Genomic DNA, 21,642 nt, shown 5'->3' with positions numbered 1-21,642 from the left:
ATTTTCTCGAGCTCATAGGGATGCAGCCACTCTAGAGTGTCAGACACAGCTATCAAGTTCATGTTCTTCTCCTTATTCCAAGTGAACTGACAGGACCAGACTAAGAAAAATCCTTTTGTCCAGCAGCCTGGATGAATCACACACCTGGTCTATATAAATGAAATTTTGATATCGTGCTTGTCAGGTCTTGCACTTAAAAATCCTGATTGCATTGACTGAGCAAGTGGCCCTTTGCCTTAATTTCCTTATATACAGCGTCAAGCAGAAGGAAAGGATGGTTTGCATGCCCTGATACTTCGTTAGGTGCCCCTCTGATTTTGATCATCCAGTTGTGCCACATACTGCACTAAGGGAAGTATGCGACTAATTTCTAAAGGGCAATATAGAGCAAATCTGCTGGACGGCAACATTTACCAGAAAAAAACTGAGGAGAGAGGCTACTTTTCAAATCAGCCTTTGATTGTAAAACTCCGAGGTAGGGTTCCTGGCATCCTGCAACATTCTGTATAGTGGTGAGCACAGAGACTCCACTTAGGAAACCACAGTTATTAATAACTATTCACATATACCACTCAATCAGTGCACACAGGAGTTTTTAAGGGTCGGTCAGATCCGATCAGCCACTAGTCCATGCAAGAGGGCCTTGCAATATAAGTTCCTTTCAGCTTGGCTACAGAAAAACATTCTCTGGCTGGATAACCACATTGGAGATCTTAGTTGTCCTCTGAGAAGCCACCCTAAGATATTTTTTTCTCGCCCATAAAAAGAATGAGAGTCCTATCCCATTATCAGACATAAGTGAGACCTTTTTAAACTAATCTTTTTTCAGTCACAAAATCCCAAGTGAAGATCCTATGTCCACTGAAGTAATAAGCATCGTAATAATTTGCATTTATACATTGCCTTTCATCCAGAGTTCTTAATGGAATCTTAGCACTCCCCAGTGAGATAGGTGAGTACAAACAATATAAATGAGGGAGAGAGAGGCTAAGTGAGTTAGGCCAGATCTATACCACCACTTACTTCAGTATAATTTATGCTGCTCAGGGGTGTGAATAAGAGCTTCTCCCGCCTCTCGCGGAGGTGGATTAATTATGCTGACAGGAGAGCTCTTGCCCGTCAGAATAGAGTATCTTCACCAGACTTGCTACAGCGGCGCAGCTGCATCAGTGCAACTGTGCCTATATAGTGCTACTGGTGTAGACTAGCTCCTAGTTGCCTAAGAACTCACAGAATACAGAAGCAGAGATGGGAATTTGGGAGGTTGTATGCACTGAACTGAAGGATTGGGCCCTTAGTCTTGTATGTTACCTCCTAGAACATGCCAAATACAAATGGATGTTGTTTTTATTTACATCCAGATGAAGGCAGAAGATTTCCCATTTTAAACACTATGTGATAAGCCCACTGGTGACATAATGGAATGCACCTTCATTGACTTTTGCATTCTTACTCCAAGAGTGGATTTGATTCTGTATTTTTGAGAAGCGTTTTTTCTAAGTTGCTTATCATAATATCTCTCACACATTAATGAGCTCATCCTCACAACACCTCTGTGGAGTAGGGAAGTATTTATATCCCTGTTTTACAGATATGAGCCCGAGACAGAGAAGTTAAGTGACTTGCCCACGGTCACACAGGAAGTGTCTGGTGATGCCAGGATTTGTACTGAGATCTCTTGAATCCCAGTTCAGTGCCATGACCACAAGTCATACCTTCCTCTGTGACTGTGGAACTGGGATTCGTGCCGGTGACGTGTTATCAGGAAAAGCAAAATAAAACATAATAAGATCAGCTACAGATTAACTGTTACAATGGATCCTGCTTGTATGCCTATAAAACTCATAAAAAGCACATGCATAAAATGATAAAATAGAGTGAGACTTTCAAATATTGAGTTAGTAATTGTTAAACCCCTTCTGGCTGGACTATTTTATAGTCTTCTACTGTATTAATGAAAAGGAAAGAAACAACAAAGAAGGGTTTTAACCTTCCAATTATATAAACTCTATGGACCACCAAAGAAGATGAAAGATTATTTATAATGTAACAACAATTTATCAGTTGGGGATTTTGTTGCTGCTGCATCTAAGTTAAATATGAAGAAACAATGTATTCACCACCCCCTCAGCTCTTTCACTCTTACTTATCTGAGATCTCTTTCTTGTCTATGGAATAATAATCCACTCACCAAATCTAAAAGCAGAATTAAAAGAAATAAAACAACATTCCTCATTTGAGGGGCCTTTCTGATTTTATGGTACTTGTTTTAAAAAAACTCTTCAATTCCAGTCTCAGTTGGGACTGGATGGCTTGTGAAGTGGGTACAAACTTTTTGACTGTTGGTTGTCTGTTCAAACCCAGTCATTTGAACTCTTGGTTCAAAAGTGACTGATAGCTGTTTGGTGAGCTACCCTTGGTGGTCTCAGTAAACAGGTGTCTTAGCAGCTGTTCTGGTAAAAAGTTGTCCTGATTATGAAACAGAGAAACTCTGAATTGACTGTGCAAAGTCTTAACTACTCTCTTATCCTCAGAGGTGGACTCCAGATTGAACTGATGTGCATTAGTGGAATGGAGTATGCATGTTTACTTCCTGTGCTGTACTTGTTTGTGGATATAGGCCTTCAATTTCCAGAGCTGCCAATTCAGCACCTTCCACTAGCACTGAATTCATCCAGTGCCTGACTTAGAGACCCTTGAAGTGAATGGAAAGACTCCCATTGATTTCAATGGCCTCTGGATCAGGTCCCTAATATATTTATTAATGTTTCATTCCACAAACTAAAACTTCCTCAACAAATAAGGTGCTGTTTAGAAAACATTTTGCCTAAAACAAACTGTTTTAAAAAATGGTAGAAAGCAGCAAATCTAAAGGAACAGGGAATTATCTTTGCTAAGATGAAGAGGGCTTAGCAGTCCAGTATGTATTCTGGTGGTGAGCTCTGTAAGTTCACAGTCAAGACTTCCAAAAAATGTGGAAGTCCCTTTTCTCGGAGAAGGGGTGGAGGAGAGGTAGAAAAAGCAATGTAGGCAGCTGTTTCTCTCCTGCAAAAGGTTTTGCCATGTTGATTCCAGGACTGATTCTCAACCAAACACAGCAGTTTTCTACTGAACTAAGAATAGATTGGGAGTCAGGAACCTGGTTTCTATTCCTGACTTCACAGGTGAGATGCTTGGATAAGTCACTCAACCTCTCTGTGCCTCAATTTCCCCATCTGTAAAATGGAGATAAAGATACCCACCTTTGAAAATGCTTTGAGATCTATGGGTGAAAAATGGACTATAAACACAAAGTATTAGTGTTCCTCCCAGCAGGAGAGAAAGTGCCATAACATTTGGTCTATGATGACAATGAAGGGTTAATCAGAGAAAAGGTGTGGGATACCAAAAAATGAAGTGAAGTGGAAATCACAGCCCATACAGGATATCCAGGGAGGGCGGGCCTGCATCATTTAACAGAAAGTTAAGAAAGCGGACTCCACTTTGCTGGTAATTGTTTACTAAACAATGAGTGACTCAGTTACTTAGAAGCATTACATATGTATAGATGTTTCTTTTAATTTTTTTCCTAGCTGTGAAAGCTGCTAAGCCACTGCCTAACATTTCAGCAATCCGCTCTGGCCTAATAAAGAGATTCACACATTTTCCATCTAGACTATCTCCTGAGTAGAAAACTGCCAGATTTTCCAAACTGGTGAGCAAAGCCTGATTTGTTTGCTCACCAGGATCAATATCGTGCTCATTCCAACAAATAGCAGAGTTCTACACACACACCAGGATGCTAGAGGCTGTTTGTAATTAAAATAAATGAATACATGCATTTTAGCACTGGCAAAAGCCTGACAGTCCAGATTAAATGGGCCTGGCCGTCTTCTCACTAATACTAGTTTAATTCCTTTGATTTTAGTGGGTTTATTCCCAATTTACACAACTGAGAGTTAGAGGAGAATGAGGCCCAGGTTCTGTTTACTCCCAGGCCAGATATAAGTGTTGATATTGACCATGATCTTATTGTGACTCTTGACATACCTGATGTTTTACTTAAAGCTCCAGCTCCTGGTGCTATGATTTTGTGAGCATCTAAGATTTCATTTAAAAAAAAAAAAAAAAAAAAGGTTTCGAGCCTTCACAGTGGTAGAGCAAAGTTTAAAATCGTCACCCGTAGAGGCTCAGAAACTGCAAGGCAAATTAAAAGACATTTAAAAAAAAGAAAAAAAAAACCCTCATGCTTTCTTTAAGCCATGATTTTGAGATGGGGAGAGGGGATGACTCATGTGTTTTGAATGTTTGGGGTTAGTAATGCTGAGTTTGGTATACGTAGCTTCAGGGGCAGCTTCCCCAAGCTACACTACAAATGTTGTCCTGAACTCGATTTGGAGGGTGATTACGGCAAGGAGTGAACAGAGAATCCAGGCTACATGCGCATTCAGTCTTTGGCATCACTATGGGACCCAGGGTTCTTCCCTCATATGTTTGTGTGCTATTCCTACTGATCTCAATGGGAGTTGCACACACACATCTGTGGGCACAATTCACCCCTCCCTGGTGCGTTGCTCATTTTATTAGCTAACCCTGCCCATGCCTCTCACCATAATGACGTATTCAAAACACACATGATTTTCCCGTTATATACATATATGAACTTTTAGCAGGGATGAAGGTCAACCAGAAAAAAGTTTGCTTTAAAATGAAAAAGAGGAATCCACATAAAGCTTGACAAAACCCTCATCCCATAATCATTCCCTACCATGCGTGGGCACTCACTAGCTGAAAGTGGTGGCACTGTGACAAATGTAGCAGAACCAAAAGCAGGCTCTATTAAAGCGAGAGAGAGAGAAGAAAAAGAAGAAGGAAAAAAGTCTTCCACTGCCCATCTGTGAAAATAAGGCATGTGGCCATTAAATGCAGAGGCTGTAAATACACGCAACCCCCAAGAAGCAAATGGGAAAAAATGGACTAAACTTTAAGCTCAAACAAACCAAAATGTTTAATGCTTAGTTAGCAAAGCTGGGCAAAAAAAACACTGATCTCTGCAGTGTGCAATGTATTTAAAATGTATTTTAATTCAATTAAAAAAATAATAAAGACATTTCAGGGGAAAAGACACTAGATTCAGAAGCTCTCTGAATAAATTGGCCCTTTACTGTGAATGATCCTGTTGAGATTGTTGATTGGACTTATTGAAAGGCTGACATACAGAGTGATGGATGGGCGATGACATAATACCTGCTTGCCTTGTTGTCATGCTCTTTGAAAACTGTCTGCTCTCTGTTGATAGCATTAACAAAGAGGATTGCAACACCATCCACCCTATCCTGCATTCAAGAAATTTCCACTAGCAAAGAATCTCAGTAAAACAGAATTAAGAAGGTTTTACTGGGTGTGCAGGATGGATAGGAAAAACCAGAGACTACATGTTAAGTTCTGTGTTGGAGGGTGATTTGGAGTCTCTAACAGTCAGTTGTCACAAAAAAGCCCTTTGTCCCCACATAGTATAAAAATTATAAACGGACATATCTCTCTGTGAGAACAGAACAAAAGTATTATACTATTAATCTTTTCTAGTGTTTTCTAGGCCAATAAGAAATAGAGAGGGCTACAAATTACAGGACCCATATATTACATGTACACTGAGTTTGATGTATCAATGTATATAACGTATCTGTGCAGTATAGCCTTTGCTAGCCAGCAGAAATGCTACGGTATTTTTCCAGTAAAAGGCGAAAGAGTTATACGATCTGAAGACCATTAAAATGAGCAGGGTTTAATTTTTACAGAGCACTTTGGTACGGAATGTAAGCACTGTGCCTCTGGATTAATTTCCAGTGGTTTCCTTCTACTTAGAAAACAAGACCAGTTTAACTGCCCCCAATTCCTGCCTTCCCTTGCTTTACTATATCCACAGCCTGCTCATTATGGGCTCTATCCAAAGCCCTTTCAAGTCAATGGAAAAACTCTCACTGGCTTCTGTATGCTTTGGATCTGGCCCCCTTTGGGAACTCCTGCTCCAATTTAGCCTTTAGGAAGAACAATATATTATTTAAATAAAAAATTCAACTGAAAAAAAATTAAAATCCCATTCTATAGCAGCTTTTTCCCATGCCTTCAGTGATGTGAGCTCCAGTTTTCTATTTCTCAAAAAGCAACATCTGGTAGCTCAGGATTCATAACAACACACTTCCTCACCTCCCCTTAGGGGAAAGCATAGGCTGGATTCACTTCAGCTCAACAGACCACTGCAGTTCCTTAAGAGTTAACTCTGCTGGCTCCATCCATCAGGCAACTGGTGAGGCATCAGGAAAGAATGATGGATGTAAAATTATTACAGGGCTGCCACCCGATACACTTAGTGCCATTTGTAACTAACACTGGAACTGACACACTTTCTTCATTATTAAACATCCACATTAAGTCAACATTGGTCACTGTCATTTCATGTTTGGCACTCTGTTAAAGGGAAGAGAGGGAAGGGGAGGGTGGGAGTGAGGAGGACGATGGGAGATGGGGTGGGTGGAAATGAGAGGAAAGGCATCCTGGACCTAGTGTTCCAAAAGCATGAGTAATAAAACAGGCTTCTGCTTACAATGCTGGAATAAATATTGTTACAAATAGCTCTTTAGTTACAACCCAGCAGACAAGTACATGTCAGAGCCTTTTAGAAGAGGGATATGCTCTCAGCAATAAGTGAGGGAACTGGTATCATAGGTTAAGAAACACTTACAGTTGGTTGGCATGTGTGCGCTGCTTGTGTATTTATAGGTGTGCACAACACTCAGATGTTAGTATGTCTGTTTGATGGAGCATACCTGAACACATAAGAATGTTTATTTGTGGAGCTGTTTCCATGCACACCTGTGTGTGTGCGTGTGTGTTTACAGATATGTGAGTATGTACATGTGTGTTTACTTGTTTATAGGTTCTGAGTGTATATACAAATTTCTGGCTAGCTTTTTTGTCGTGGAGCATACACATCTGTTGTATGCACACACGTGTTGTGTATTTGTATATGAGTGCATTGTGTGTTTGTATGCATGCACACACATACCAGTACTTGTGGTTGCGCGCCTTCAATGTGTAGAAGAATGTGCAGTTTTTTGGCTGAATAAGTAGATCACAGTCCACTTTCTGATGCTGCCCACTGCAGTGTTTGCTCTAGATGAAAATCTGCACTCTTTGAGCTCCATGTATAAAAGGTAATATTGTTTATGTAGAGTAAGCATCAAGCTATAATTGATGGTAGATCACATTTATAAATAAAACTATGTTCCTGGGTTTCCAAGAAACCAGAAAAACACACACACACACACTTCTGATTGATCTTGAAGCATTTCCAAGAAAAGAATTTTAAAAATATATTTTATTTCATTCCCAATTAAAATACATTTCAGTAAAATCTACATTCACTATGTACTAAAAGTACTAAAACCCGCTGAAATTAAAGTACTCATAAAGTGTTGGGTGCCCACAAATCAAGGCATCTAAAAATCCTAGTCACTTTTGAATCTTTTTTCTTGCTTATGCCTCCTCTAGCACAATGCCTCTCCAATCCCACACAAGTTCTCTCTATCTGACTCCTGCCTTACAGCTGAGAGCACTGCCCATCTACAGAGACCCATCCCAGCTGGGAACATGAAACTAGCCCCTGGGTCATGTGAATATATGGAAAACAACCTCTGGGACTTTAGGATTCACATTCATAAAAAGGGATTTCCTGCCCCTGTGCCTTTCCAGCCACACCCAGCAGACAGATCCTGAACAGTACTTGTGACTTTAGGCAGTTCAGAAATGCAGACCCAGGCATTGGTGGGTGGGATTACTATTCATGCAATAAAAAGGCTCAACCTGCCCCGGAAATAGCTCCATAACTGTACCAACAACACTGGGAAAGAAGGGACTCAAACTCTGGACCACACTATGGCACAGTGTGCCTGGCCCATAAAGATTAGCAACATTCCAGCGAGAATGAAGTGATTCAGGATCGTCTTGCTGTCCAGCACATGGCATAAACAGCTATGTATCAGTACACGTGTGTGCAAGCACCATAACCAATCATTAATGTGTTGATTGCAATGCCTTGGTAGCTAGCCTGTTCCCACCAGTTCTGCAGGGAGCGAGGGACAAAAGCAGGAAACCCAAAGGCCTGGCAGTTTGGTGTGTTTGCCTCTTAAATCACTGGGCTGGCCCTTAAGCTTGTTGATGTAAACCCTTAGAGAACAATCTATAATGTTCTCAGTTTCTCTCTCCCCACTACCTTTCTCTCTTTCTCTTCCATGAAAAAGGAAAAAAAATTTTAGGAACATAATTTAACTGACACTGGCAATACTTTCCTTTTTTTTCAAATCCCGGGGGAGGTCTTGATAAAAGGTTTAAGCAAAAACCTAGACCCAAACACCCTCAAACTTTGGAGAAGTTCAGATCCTGAATTGGATCAGAACTTCCCATCTGGCTATATAGTTAGATGAGAAGAACCAGAATGTATGGAAAGTTCAGCTAGGTTTCCGAACATCACAGCCACCTCTCTTTCTTTCTGCTGGATCAATCCAATCCAAACCCCGCCCCACCATAAATAAATCCTGTCAACTCTGAGATCCTGCACATCCAAATGAAATTTCACAACTAGCCCCTATCATTATAATGGGTCAAACCAGCAATCTAGATCCAAAACACTATTGCACTTTCGTAGAGTTCTGATTTGGATCTAACCTTTGTGTCTTCTTCAGAATGAAATCCTGAAAAAGTTTGGCAGCTATTGTATCAAAAAAGCTATTGCCACTTTAAAAAAGAAAAATTGAACCCCTCAACTCCACAAATGCTATACCTTCCCCTCATGCACATCCAAGCCAAACAGGGAACATGAACCAGAGAGCAAAATAAACCTCAGAGCTTGCGGTGAGGGTGAGAAGTGAAAACAGAAGGGCAAAGAGGAGCCTAAGAATAGGAAAGTAACAGAATAAAGCGAATGCAGATGGTTCCACTCCTGTTACTTAATCAAAAGGCTGTGCAAAGTCACTAGAGCCGGCATAAAGTCATGTGTTAGAACAACAGCTGATCTGTGTATTAAAGAAGATTAACTCGCAGTGCCATGGTGGAGGGCCTGGGATTATTTTATGTACTTCCATTGCTGTACAAGCCGTCAGCACAATTACTGCCCTCCGATGTGAATGACTGATCTGTAACCACAGCTAAACAGCATGCTGCTTAGGGGCCTGGGTGCTTCATGAAGATGAATTTCCATACCATCAAAGTGCTTTTAATGGGCTCCCTGATCCAACCACAAGGCCTGCTTTGCAAGTATATAGGACTCAGGATGAAGGCTTCCTGTCCAAAAGGATTTGGTCGGTTGTCACTTGACAATTCCCAGCCAGCACAGGGGAGGAGAGGGGGGAGATAGGTAGAGTTGTCTCTGCTTTGGAGGATTAAAAAAAAAAAAAAGGGTACAGATGCTTTCTGAATGCAACCAACTGCTGTATCCACAGCTGAATTCAATGCGCTTAACAAATAACGGCAATTTAGCTATGCTTGTGAGGAATAGCTTGAGTCACTTTGCATTAGCATCTGGCTGAGTGTTAAAGTCATTTCTACATGGGGAGCACAGAAAAGGAATTTCTGCTCCAAGCATCCTTTCAAGAATGCTTAAATATTTGAATATAAATTCCTTTGTGCTTGTGATCACTTCGCCTTATAGCTGATACTCCACTTTCCCCTCTTCCTTTCTGCTACTCTTCTATGTGAAATGCCATAAACATGCTCTGTCCCTCCCTGTCAATACCCAATACCCTTATTCTTCTAAAAGAGGTTTTATGTACTGCCAGACACCTATTACACTGACCTCTTTTTTCTCCCCCTTCCTCTCAGGAGAGTGCATGAAATTGGAGCCATTTCTACATCATTTACACCCATGCTAGGCTGGTGAAAAAGTACAGTAGTGACGGACTCACATGTACATTTAACATTCATTATCCGGTCTGCTGGCTTCTCACAGCTTATTGATCAAACTCCATCTAAAAACCAGGGAAACTGGAAAGCTATCCAAATTAGCAATCTGCTCATTCTGGACAATATTGTTTAACTCACAAGCTTCCCAGGATGACTGACTTTCAAGTTATTGCTAAGTAGCTGATCATTTTTATTCTATCTGCCTGCCTATCTGAATGAGTCATATGGGGATCTTGGAATGAAAGAGCCACGAGAACTGGGGGATCCGATAAAATTTCGTTTTCACCAAATGCACTAATATTTCATCTTGATTATTTTGTAGCATTAAAGCAGTTTTGTCTGGAGAAATATTTGGGAAAAAAATCCTGGAAAATATACTGTAAAAACATGAATTTGTGAAGCACCCAACAACTTTTGCACATTTCTGTCTTGGGTAGCATAACTGTCTTCATCTCAATGTAAACATGGCCAGGAAAGGACCAGTGGGCCTAAGCACCCCTTCAGCAAGGGGTTGGGCAGCAGAAAGTAGTCACAGGCATTTACTGAAAAAAGCAGAAAGTTGTGGAACCTGTGACTCTTGTAACCCCCATGACAAAACGACTGTGCTAGATACAATATATACAAGTGTTCCTGAGAAGAAAATATTACCGATTTTGCTTATTACAATTTAGCAGGCAAAATTAGAATAATTCAGGGCCCCTCAATTCTAACGCTTCTAAGTTCTACTGAAAATATTTGGTGCAGTTCGTATTGTCAATTCTCTGTTTTTTCAGTTTTGCTAAGTCATCTAACATGACTTGACAGTGCTTTGTTGCAATGGTCACGAAACATCATACATGACAACCTCATAAGGCTAAATACCCAGAAGCTGAGCCCGAGTATCAGCAAAGCTTATGTTCCTAAAGAAGCTTGCATATTTGCAAATCCAGTTCATCTCACAAAAACATGTAAGCATTTCCATAAAGCAAGATTTTCACTCAGACCCAGATATTTCAAAGATCACCTAGTCATAATACATACTGACAGCCTGGAACAGAGAATTAGTGGTCTCCAAAGTTTTCATAAGGACTTTAACTATGTTTTAGGCTCTACTGTCTCCATGTCTGTGTGGGGATGTTTTTGTTTGTTTTTTGACAGAAGCAAATACTCTAAAAGGAAGAAGGGAGACAGAGCAGGGAAGAGAGGAAGAGAAAGGAAAGGGAGAAGGAGATTGTGTGTCTGTAATGCCTGAACACAAAGAGAATATGATCACCCAAGTGACTATCAGAAAAGGAAGTCTCAAGAACTGACCTTTTCTGTCCTGCAGTTACTGAGACCCAGACTATTCACAACAGCCACCTTCCCATCAAGCACCTGTTGTTCCCTCCGAAGTTGCTCCTTCATCTGTCGGGCCTCCTGGATTGCCTTGGTAACAGCATCATGGTCATTTAAATAACCTGACGACGTGATAGAAGAAAGAATATCTTAAAAAGAAAGGAAGAAAGAAAGGAAAGTTACGAGAAAACATTTTCGCTTTTGTCAGTGAAACTCATTAGTGCTTTCCTTGGGCACTTAATTAAATGAGAAAGAGACAGAGACAATGAACAGACCTATAAACCTGTCTGTGCTTGGAAAATATGCTGCTCTTATGACAGAGCCACCTGGTTATAAACCATGAGAAACATTAGTACCGATAGCATCACTCTGATACCTGATTCCATTAGTTTCAATGTTTACCCAACATTATAGAGATTGGCCTTGTGGTTTGTATACAGCAGGATGTAACCTGATAGGGGACGTGGGAGGCCTTGATCATGCAAGCAATCCAAAACCATTAAAAATAGACCATTTTTTCCTTCTCTTTCTTAAAACTTGTGAATACATTAACATAAACCACAGGTGGCGGTGGTTTGCTATAGATACAAGGCGCATAATGGCTGGGAAAAGAAACTTCCGCCGTCGAATGCTCCCCACCACCACCTGTCATTCAGAAATGTATAAGAAACCGCAGCTCCATGGACCTATGTTCCCGCTCTATTCATGTTGCCGATAGCAGGTCGGATGTCTGCTCTATTTGGCTGTGAATTCACTGCCTAGGGTTCAGCACTAGTAGTGGCTGAATTATTTCATTTTAAAATGTTACAGTCATGACCAGCACAGCTAATGCTATTTAATTTTAAACATGATCCTCTGTCATTTTTTTTCCTTTAGCGTACTGTAGATTATACTTATTATGATCTGCATGTGATTTGTAGGATGGAATACTGATGGAAGACTCCAAGCCCCGGTCTATTTTTCAAACTTTATAGGAGAAGCTAGTATCTATCATTCCTCCCCACGCACCCCCCTCAACACACACACTTCTTTCTGTCTTTTAACTAGGGCATAAAAATGGCATAAAAGGAATCTGTAATATGAAATTGCCCAGAAAAGGGACTTCTGTTTGTGACATGAGGCTAAATCTAACCAGATCCATTGGTGAATTGTGACAGATGGAGGGACTGTGAGACAGAAGGCAAGCACTAATCACACACAAAATGACCGGCTTGCCTCAACATGTTCCATGGATTCCAGCAAACTTTACACCCTAATCCATTTTTAGAACAAAAAACATCTGGGCCATAAATCCTCTAATCTGCCAAAACACGCTATTAAATCCCATGATTTGTTGAAAAACACTAAGATTAAAGAAAGGAAATATAAAATGGCTAACTGCCGTGTTAGGAAAGTGTTATTAATACTCTTTCTTTGTCTCAATTATGAATGTTCTGTTCCTAAAGAGCCTTGTCTAATCATGTCAGATTACACATCCTTGTTGTAGTGCGAGAGTCTTCTATCTGATCCACTCATTGCCAAAAAACGTAGAACATTGTCTTGCTGCTTAAAACATTTCAGTGGAAGAAGCTGATGTCAGATTAGTTCAGTGCTGCACTGCTGTGCCCTCATTCCACACACTCCCTCCCCAAATGAACCTGGCATTTGGAGAATTGAAAGCAAAAGTTTCTGTACAGTCTGGGTGCAGGGGGAGCAGATCAGCAAATACCTTTCAGTTAGGTATCTGAAAACACTGGCAATTTTACATCAAATTAATTTGATCCACATAACTTATTTTTACCAAATGTCCTGGGCTCAGTGATTTCGGGGCAATGACAATGCTAGGAAGGATGTAATCCACACCTCCTAAATGGTATCATAGGGTGTTTGGGGGAGGGGGGGTTGGCCCCCATCTTAGCAAGTCACTTGGTTCTTTCCCCACCTTGCATCTGTTATTGATCAAGTTTGCATTTGGTCAAAATATATTAAAAAGCAAACAAAAAACCAGTGACATTTAAAAACAGCAGTGCTCTTGATTAGGGTGGGTATAATAGTTATAATCTGTATTATAGCTGAATTTGCCTAAGAAATGGAATTCATGCCCTTCTCCAGACCATTTGTTTTTTTCCTGACTACCACTCTCTTTGAGAAGATTTGGCACATGTCAGTGAAAAAAAAGCAAACACTCCTTATGTTTTTCAATAGCTGCCAATATGCCGGTATGCAGAGAAAAGATTAATATAGATGCAAGTCGAAAGTAAATTATTTTTGTTTAGGGTACATGGTGAATTATTGACAGACAGATACTAAATGCACTTAGTTACAGGGATTGCCAAACCAGTATCTAGATGTTGGAGACAACGGGAAGGGAGGACTTGTTTCTGTTTTTAATATGTAGGCATATGCCTGCTTCTGAAAAGAAATGCCTGGATTTAAAGATGTATGTGAAATCACGACACATGTGACTCCTCAAGTTATAGATTTACAGGCAGTGTGGATGTATCTAACCAAAGGACCACACAGCATATGTGCCACTAGCTACATGCTCTACATTATTTCTGATATATAGGTGCATGCTCCCCTTGACCAGATACAACTGAATGATATTGTGAGCACAGTGAAAACAAACAGTCTGAAGGATGGATTTTTAAAGGTGGTTTTAAAGTCAATTTAGTGGTGGGAAAGGTGCTAGCCTATTTGTATTCCAGGGCAGTGGGCCTAAGCCCACCTAGGTCAGAAAGCCCACCATGGACAGCCCTAGAGACCGAAGTCCTCTTTTTATCCTGAGATCAGAGACAACATGGTTAATGGCCTTGCAAGGTTCCCACCACTGTGCTTCAGCTCTGTGCTGGAGCAACCTACCTCTTAAAATAAGAAGATAGTTCAGTCTACCTAGTCTATTCAGTACTTGGGTCTTTTTGCTTAAAGTGACAACAAGGTTGTCAACTGTGGTGGTTTTAAGTCATGTGCAAACATCTGCTGTGGGCTTGACTGAACTTAACAACTCATTTTGTTAAGGTCAACAAAGAGTTTATACATGGTAACGGCTTTTGCTTACTACAACTGCGGCTGGCTGTCAACTAGTTACTTAGCAGTAAAAGGCTCCACATTCTATTACCAAGCCTCTGAATCATCCAGTCCTCCATAAAGGACAGATTTTTGATAGGAGCAGCCTGTGTCTGTCCAGTTCTTGTGCCGCATTTAAAGACAGCTTATCTTGTACAGTACACAAAATGATACTGTTCAGCTAGCAACCTCAAAAAGTCACTTTCTGTATTTGTAGCTAGGAGATATAAAGCAATGAACTCCATGTCATTAACAATAACTTAAGTATGTTATCTTTTGCTCCACAGTTTTCCATGGTTTATTAATGGTATAACACATTAGTTCTTCTTACAAGAGTGACCTTTAAAGCTCCATTCATCCTCGCAGCTTTTATCCAATTACATTATCACTCATTACCAGGTACAGTGTTTCAAAATCTGCATTTTGTTAAAAGGAGAAAAGTAAATTATAGGGATCTCAAATCTATGGAAAATACCAGGGGTGGAGGAAGAGGAGAACTGGGAGGCAGGTCAGATTCTTAACTCTATGCTTAGAGCTGCTGTTCACTCTCCTCAGGACAAAGGTTTTAAACTGAAAAAAAAAGAAAACTCAGCCCACTGTACACAGAGAGCAGCAGGGCCAAACAGATTAAAGATGCAAATACACTACTAACCCAGCAAGTTAAATAGTGTAGTTCTAATAAGAATAATACATAATAAGTCATGAATTAACAATAGGATATTTATGAAACATTTATGGCGTTTTATAGAATGCCATGGTGGATAAAGTAATTTCCCTTTTCACCCTGGCCATAGAAGTATGTTCTCTATTTGGTGCATGTAATCATAACTCCCATCTGTCTGCACACTGGGACCCATCTATAGGGATTTTAAACTTGGGGCATAAGTGTAGGTCTTACTGGTGTATGTACGGCTGGACTATGTTGCACAGTGCCTCAAACAGTTTCACTGTGTTGCAATGGAAAAATCATAGCAGCAGCCAAACTGGATCAGATCTGTGGTCTATTCAGTCCAGTATCCTGTCTCCAAAAGTGGCCAGTACTAGCTGCTTCAGAGGAAGGTGCAAGAAACCCCACAATAAGTAACTGTAGTACACTCCCCCCCACAGAGGTTCAAACAATCCCAATCGTAGTGATAATTACACCCTGAATCACAATATACAGTATAACCCTCAGAGGTTTGAACCTTGGGAATAGAGTTGTTTGTACCTTGACTGTTCGTAGCTCTGCACAGAACATTATGGTTGTTCTTCAAAGTTACAATGACATGATTTAATATTCTAGTCAACATTGTAGCCTCATGTGAGTACTGTGTCCAGTTTGGGCCACACACAGGAAGGATGGAGAGGTTGGAGAGAGTTCAGCAGGGGCGTGAAAGTGACTGGGGGGTGGAGTCCATGACATATGAAGGATCTGAGGGAACTGGAATAGTTTAGTCTGCCAAAAGAGGAGTGAGGGAGGGATTTGATAGCTGCTTTCACATACTTGAAAGGGGTTCCAAAGAGGATGGATCTCGACTGTTCTAAGTGTACCAGATGACAGAACAAGGAGTAATGTCTCAAGTTGCAGTGGATAGTTTTAGGTGGATATTAGGAAAACTTTTTCACTAGGAGTGGTAAAGCACTGAATGGTTACTAGGAGGTGTGAATCTCCTCTTAGAGGTTTTAAGGTCAGCTGACAAAGCTGGCTGGATGTTTAATTGGGTGGTCCTGTTTGAGCAGGGGATTGGACTAGATGACTCTGAGGTCCTTCAACCCTGATATTCTGATTCTATCATTCTATGAATATAGCTGTCATAAACAGATAGTAGAAATTAATAGAATAGAAGTACTTTATATCTCTTTGACTGTAAAGGGTTAACAGTTCAGTAAGCCTGGCTGTCACTGACCAGAGACAATCAGGGACACGATTACTTTCAGATTGAGGAGGGAAGTTTCTGTGTGTGCGTTAGTGTTGTGTTGTTCTCTCTGGGTTCTGAGAGGACCAGACGTGCACCAGGTTTCTCCATCTTCTGATACAGCTCTTATCAGTTCAAATAGTGAGTACTAGTAGATAAGCGAGTTGACTTATGTTTGTTTTCTTATTTGCAAATGTGATTTGGCTGGAAGGAGTTTAATTGGCACTTGGCTGGAGGGTTATTGATGTTTAGCGGGGGTATTCCAGTGTCATTAGCTGAAAACCTGTACCTAATCCATCTTAATTACAAAGATAATTTTACGTTTTCTCTCTTTAATTAAAAGCTTTCTTGTAAGAACCTGATGTTTTTTTTTATTCTGGTGGACCAGGGGACTGGTCTGGATTCACCAGGAAATGGTGGGGAGAAGGAGAAGGGGGAGAGGGTTTTCTCTCGTGTAGTCTATACGTCTCTCTCAGGGAGTTCTGGGAGGGGAGAGAGAGGAGGGGAAGTGTTTTCCTCTCTGTTTAATTCAAGAAGTTTGATCACAGTGATTTCCAGGACCCAGGGAGGGAGCCTGGGAGGAACGTGGGAAAGTTCTTCTTGTGTTAAGATCAAGGCTGGGCTTGGGTCCCCGGCAAGGTTTGGGGACCAGAGTGTACAGCACTGGAATTTTGGTTGTGCAGCGCTACAGGTTTAAGCTGTATTAGTTAGAGGAATTCATGCTGGTACCCCATCTTTTGGACGCTAAGGTTCAGAGTGGGGAATTATACCATGACAACAGCTTTGAAATCTTACTATGCAGAAGAAAAATGCTGGTTTCCCTTTATTTTTTCAGTAGTTTACATTTAACACAGTACTGTACTGTATTTGCTTTTTGGGGGGGGAATGTCTCTGCTGCTGCTTGATTGTGTATTTCTGGTTCCAAATGAGGCGTGTAGTTGACTAGTTGGTTTGTAACTCTGGTGTTCATATTCTGAGGTTCTACTGTATATTCAATCACTTTGTACAGTAGATTGGAAAAGATTATCATTACAATGGGGTGTGTCTGCATGTTATTTATACATATACATTACACATAAGGACCCGGCACGCACGTGGGGGCACACATCCCACCCTCCCTTTTAATATAAAGCACTTGTGAAATACAAAGTGTCAATAACACCAGAACCATTTATTGTTTAAATGGTCGCGAGGTAGTTTTGGAGGGAGGGAGGAATAATACTATATTACAGAACAATACTAAAAGCAGCTAGCCTGACTGTTTTCAAGATACAATGTAAAGTATGTTTTGAAATGTACCTGGTGACTTTTTAGTTAGCCATTAATATTACTCCTGGTAGATTAAGCTAAAATAATGCCCCACAAAGCTTTTCAGTGGACTATGCATCAAACCTGTAATTTTCTAAGGACATGCACATGTAGATATGCAACTCCTAGGGATTTTTTAAAAGCTTATTCATCAGTTGTTTATACTTTTAAATGGCGAATGACTGAATCACTGTAATACAGTGGTAGCCACAGAACAATCATTTATTAATTGTTATCATACAGAATTATCTGAAATAACACAAGTTTTTCCCATGCTGAATGTGAAGAGTTAAGATCCCAATCATGCACTACTGAGATCACTGAGCGCTTTGCCACTGACTTCAATGAATGCAATATTAGGCCCCACCTTTGTGCCATTGTGTGGCATTGGTTGGTAAATGCTGATTTTTTTTTAATGCTGACCTCTGTGCTACATCAACAAAACCAAAAGAAAACAAACATACCTATTGTGTTAACTCTGGCCGAGGGACTGGCTAATGTTGCTGGCACTGAGGATTTGAGTGAACTGGCCCCACTGTTTATTCTCAGAGCTGGCATGTGAGGAGAAGTGGGCGATGTAGGAGATTTTCCCTCAGACGTCTTGGGTTTAGCTGAGAGGTTCAGCGGCTGAGCCACTTCATCCTACAACGAGCACAACATAAAGCATGTCATAATGATGCTGCTGCCGCTGCCATAGTTGTACCCAAACACAGAAAGTCACAGTCCATTCATGTGACGTTGCAAACGAGTGATCCTAAAAATGCATCATGCAACATTTTCTGTGATGCCATCGTGTTATGTCAGCTGAGAATCAAAATGTCCCATGAACTGGAGAATCAGAGAACATTCTTTATTTGCACAATGTACATAAGAATTTTCCCCAAATTTGATACATAGTTATACAATCCAAACAGGAGTACGTTGACAATAATATTTTGTGTAATTTTTTAAAACTTGAGATGGATGGAAAAAATAAAAATTAATCACAACTGTCATCTAAAATTCAATCCAAACCCAAACTTATTTGTAGTTCTAAAACTTGGGTAAACTTGTGATTAAATGTGTTAGTTTTGTATTTCTATTTTTATTTTCCTCTGAACTCCCTGGTTTTCACAAGTACCGAAGTTCCACAAGCAATCTCTTTCATGGGTATTTTTATCCAGTCAGGACCAGAAAGTCTGTTTTTGTGCTAGTTCCAGCTTCCAAATCTCCATCAGAGATTTGCATAATTTAGAATAAGCATCTAAACTTTTGGATGTCTATAGGAAAGTTTAGAGGTTCACTAATAATTACCATGGTTGTATACATTGAAAACATGGGCTAAGTTCATAAAGAGATTTCAACAAACAGTGAAATCAACAGAAGTTATATTGGCTTTGTTCAAGACTGAATCTGGCATACAGAGAGAGAGAGAGCATGCAAGCACGAGCAATAAACAATGCTGAACAATACATTAAAAATCAAAAGTCACATGTTTCGGTTTGACTCTAACAAAAAGCAAAAGAAGGATCAGGGAAGCCCCTTTCTGTCCCTGTAGAGGAGATACAATAGCAAACCCTTTTAAAAAATTACTTTTTAATATCCAGAAATGGTATCTGTGTTTTCGGACCATTCTGCCACATACTTATTTGCAACTTGTGTGTCTGCTACTATTATATCATGCCAAAGCAGGATGTGTTAAAAATGTCCTTGCAGAGCTAAACTTTCCTCTGCAACTTGTGAATTAAGAAGCCCATCCTTTAACTGATGGAAATAATATTTTTGCATGGGCTCTATTACACATATAGTAGAGTTGATTCTGGTCTCCTTTCATAAGTTTTACATTCAAGAAAGTCCATTTGCTCCTATGAAATTACTCCCGACTGACACCAGTGTGAGATCAGAATCAGGCCCATAATGTAGGATTGGTAAAGGTAGAGCAAACTCCACTGGAATTTTTCTCTGTTACTGTTGGAGTATCTGAAGCTACTGTAATACTAATTCTGGTCCAAAGAATGCAGTATTCCGCAGAAAGCAAGAAATTTTCCAGTGGTCTATACTGCATATGGAAACATGTTATATAAATATGAATGTCTTCATCATCAAACAACGTAATTCTGCAAAGCACTGTTACGCCACCTTTCAATTATCTCAAACAGGCAAGCTTCTGAGTTAAGTGACTTTATTACATTTGAATGTATTTGATTACTTTTATGCTTTTATAATCATCATAGTTAAAAATGAATTAAAGCAGAATAAACAAAATGATCAGGGAAATAAAGGACAAAAATGTCATTTTTAAAGTGATAGTTAAGTTCTCCTAGATACTTCCTGTGAAGACTTATAAAGCATAATAATGAATAAAAATTAGTGGGCAAAATTTTCAAAAGTGCTAAAGTGATTTAAGAGCCTAAATCCCATTTTCAACAGTGACTTAGCTCACTTAGGAGCACTCATTGTCTTTCCATGACACTTAGCTCCTTAGAGGCTTCTGGAAATTTTACCCGGTTTAACTGAAATTTTTGGACATGTAAATTTACAGTGTTTAGAACCCATTCCACTTACGACTAAGAAACATAAATCCAGTCCTGGTGCTTGCTTGAACAATGTCTTAATGGACATTCAGATCTGAATAAAACACAGCCACTGTGTTGCTAACAGGGATGGGGTTTGTCCTGTTGTACTGTTGTTTTCTATTGAAAGTAGTGGAACAACTGTGGTAGATCAGCAGTGAAACAGTTAAAAAAGTGCAACTTAAGAAAACAAACAAATAAAAAAACGAAAAAAAACCCCAACAAACCCAACCACCCCTGTTGATGAAATGTGCCAGACTAATATCCCTGGAGACCAAAGTCCTCTATTTAGCACAGATCACCAGAAGCAATGCAAACTTCCCCACCAACTTTTATCAGTTCCCTTCCAGAGAGGTCAGTTTCCATGTATATTCAATTCTTGACCTCTATTATAAGTGCCAAAAAAAGGGGTTGATTAGTTCCAGATATGGTGATGTCTGCAGTGTGTGTGTTTGGGGGTTACTTGCTGTGTGCTGAGCTTGTGTTTGTCAGTCTGTTTGTTTGTTTTGATTGTTTGAAGGACTGTGTGCTGTAGCATGCAGTTGGAGGCTGAGCTACACAGGAGGGTTTGAAAGCTGGAAGCCTCTGGTAATTGGCTGAGCCTTAACCAGTGGGCGGGGCATTCACTCAGGCCCGGGCTTTATAAAGCGTGCACAAGCGACCAGGGAGCTTTGCGACCAGGGGCTGCTAACAGGGAGTTTTGCAAGGGAGTTTGGAAGGGGAGTAGGAAGGGAGCGGGGGTCCCTTGTCGGTCCTATCCGTGACCCGTTAGTCCCTTGAAAACCTATAAACCAAACTACATTCAAAACCTCTTTCTTTAAAACACCCTTTCATTAAATAGGAGACAATGCAGGCAGAAGACCAGCAGCAGAGTGGGGGCTATCCAGTTTATTGTGCTGAGTGTAACGTGTATGATTACCTGGAATTGCAACGCTTGGAGACAGGGTCAAATGATCTGGACAAATTGGAGAAATGGTGGAGTAAACTGGACGAAGTTCAACAAAGACAATAGCAAAGTGCTCCAACTTAGAGAACAATCATTTTCACACATACAGAAGGGAAGAGACTGTCATGGAAGGAGTAGCAGAAAGAGATCTAGGGGTCATAGTGGACTGCAACAAAATATGATCAACAGTGTGATATGTCTTGCAAAAAAAGCAAAATGTGATCCTGGGATTGCATTAACAGGTGTGTGAAATAACAAGAAGTCATTCTTCCGCTCTACTCTCCTGGTTAGGCCTCAAGTGGAGTATTGTGTCCAGTCGGGCACCGCATTCAAGAAAGATTGGAGAAAGTGAGAGGGTCCACAGAAGCACAACAAGAATGATAAAGGTTCTGAGAACATGACCTATGAAGGAAGGCTGAAAGAATTGGGTTTATTATTTGAAAAGAGAAGACTGAAGGGACATGATAGCAGTTTTCAGGTATCTAAAAGGGTGTCATCAGGAGGAGGGAGAAAACTTTGTTCACATTAGCCCTAATGATAAGAACAAGAACAATGGCTTAAACTGCAGCAAAGGGCAATTAGGTGGACATTAGGAATAATCCCTAACTGTCAGGGTAGTTAAACACGGAATATAAATGCCTAGGGA

The 21,642-nt window shown here is 40.3% G+C and overlaps 1 protein-coding gene across 7 annotated transcripts in view; it reads right to left on the bottom strand.

The window, feature by feature from the left end:
• SOX5 (SRY-box transcription factor 5) overlaps positions 1-21,642 on the bottom strand; it is an 881,700-nt gene that overhangs the window by 26,373 nt on the left and 833,685 nt on the right. For 4 of the 7 annotated variants that reach the window (XM_075069816.1, XM_075069799.1, XM_075069820.1 and 1 more), the window contains 2 exons: positions 17,963-18,140; positions 11,227-11,399 (listed from right to left, as the gene is read on the bottom strand). In XM_075069816.1, the coding sequence (XP_074925917.1) occupies positions 11,227-11,399; positions 17,963-18,140 (351 nt within the window). The remainder of the gene's footprint in view (positions 1-11,226; positions 11,400-17,962; positions 18,141-21,642) is intronic. The other 3 variants (XM_075069803.1, XM_075069824.1, XM_075069812.1) reach the window with 2 other exon arrangements.

The sequence above is a fragment of the Chelonoidis abingdonii genome, chromosome 1, assembly GCF_003597395.2.
Source record: "Chelonoidis abingdonii isolate Lonesome George chromosome 1, CheloAbing_2.0, whole genome shotgun sequence".
Classification (NCBI taxonomy): Eukaryota; Metazoa; Chordata; order Testudines; family Testudinidae; genus Chelonoidis; species Chelonoidis abingdonii.
This window is presented reverse-complemented; position numbering and strand designations above follow the sequence as displayed.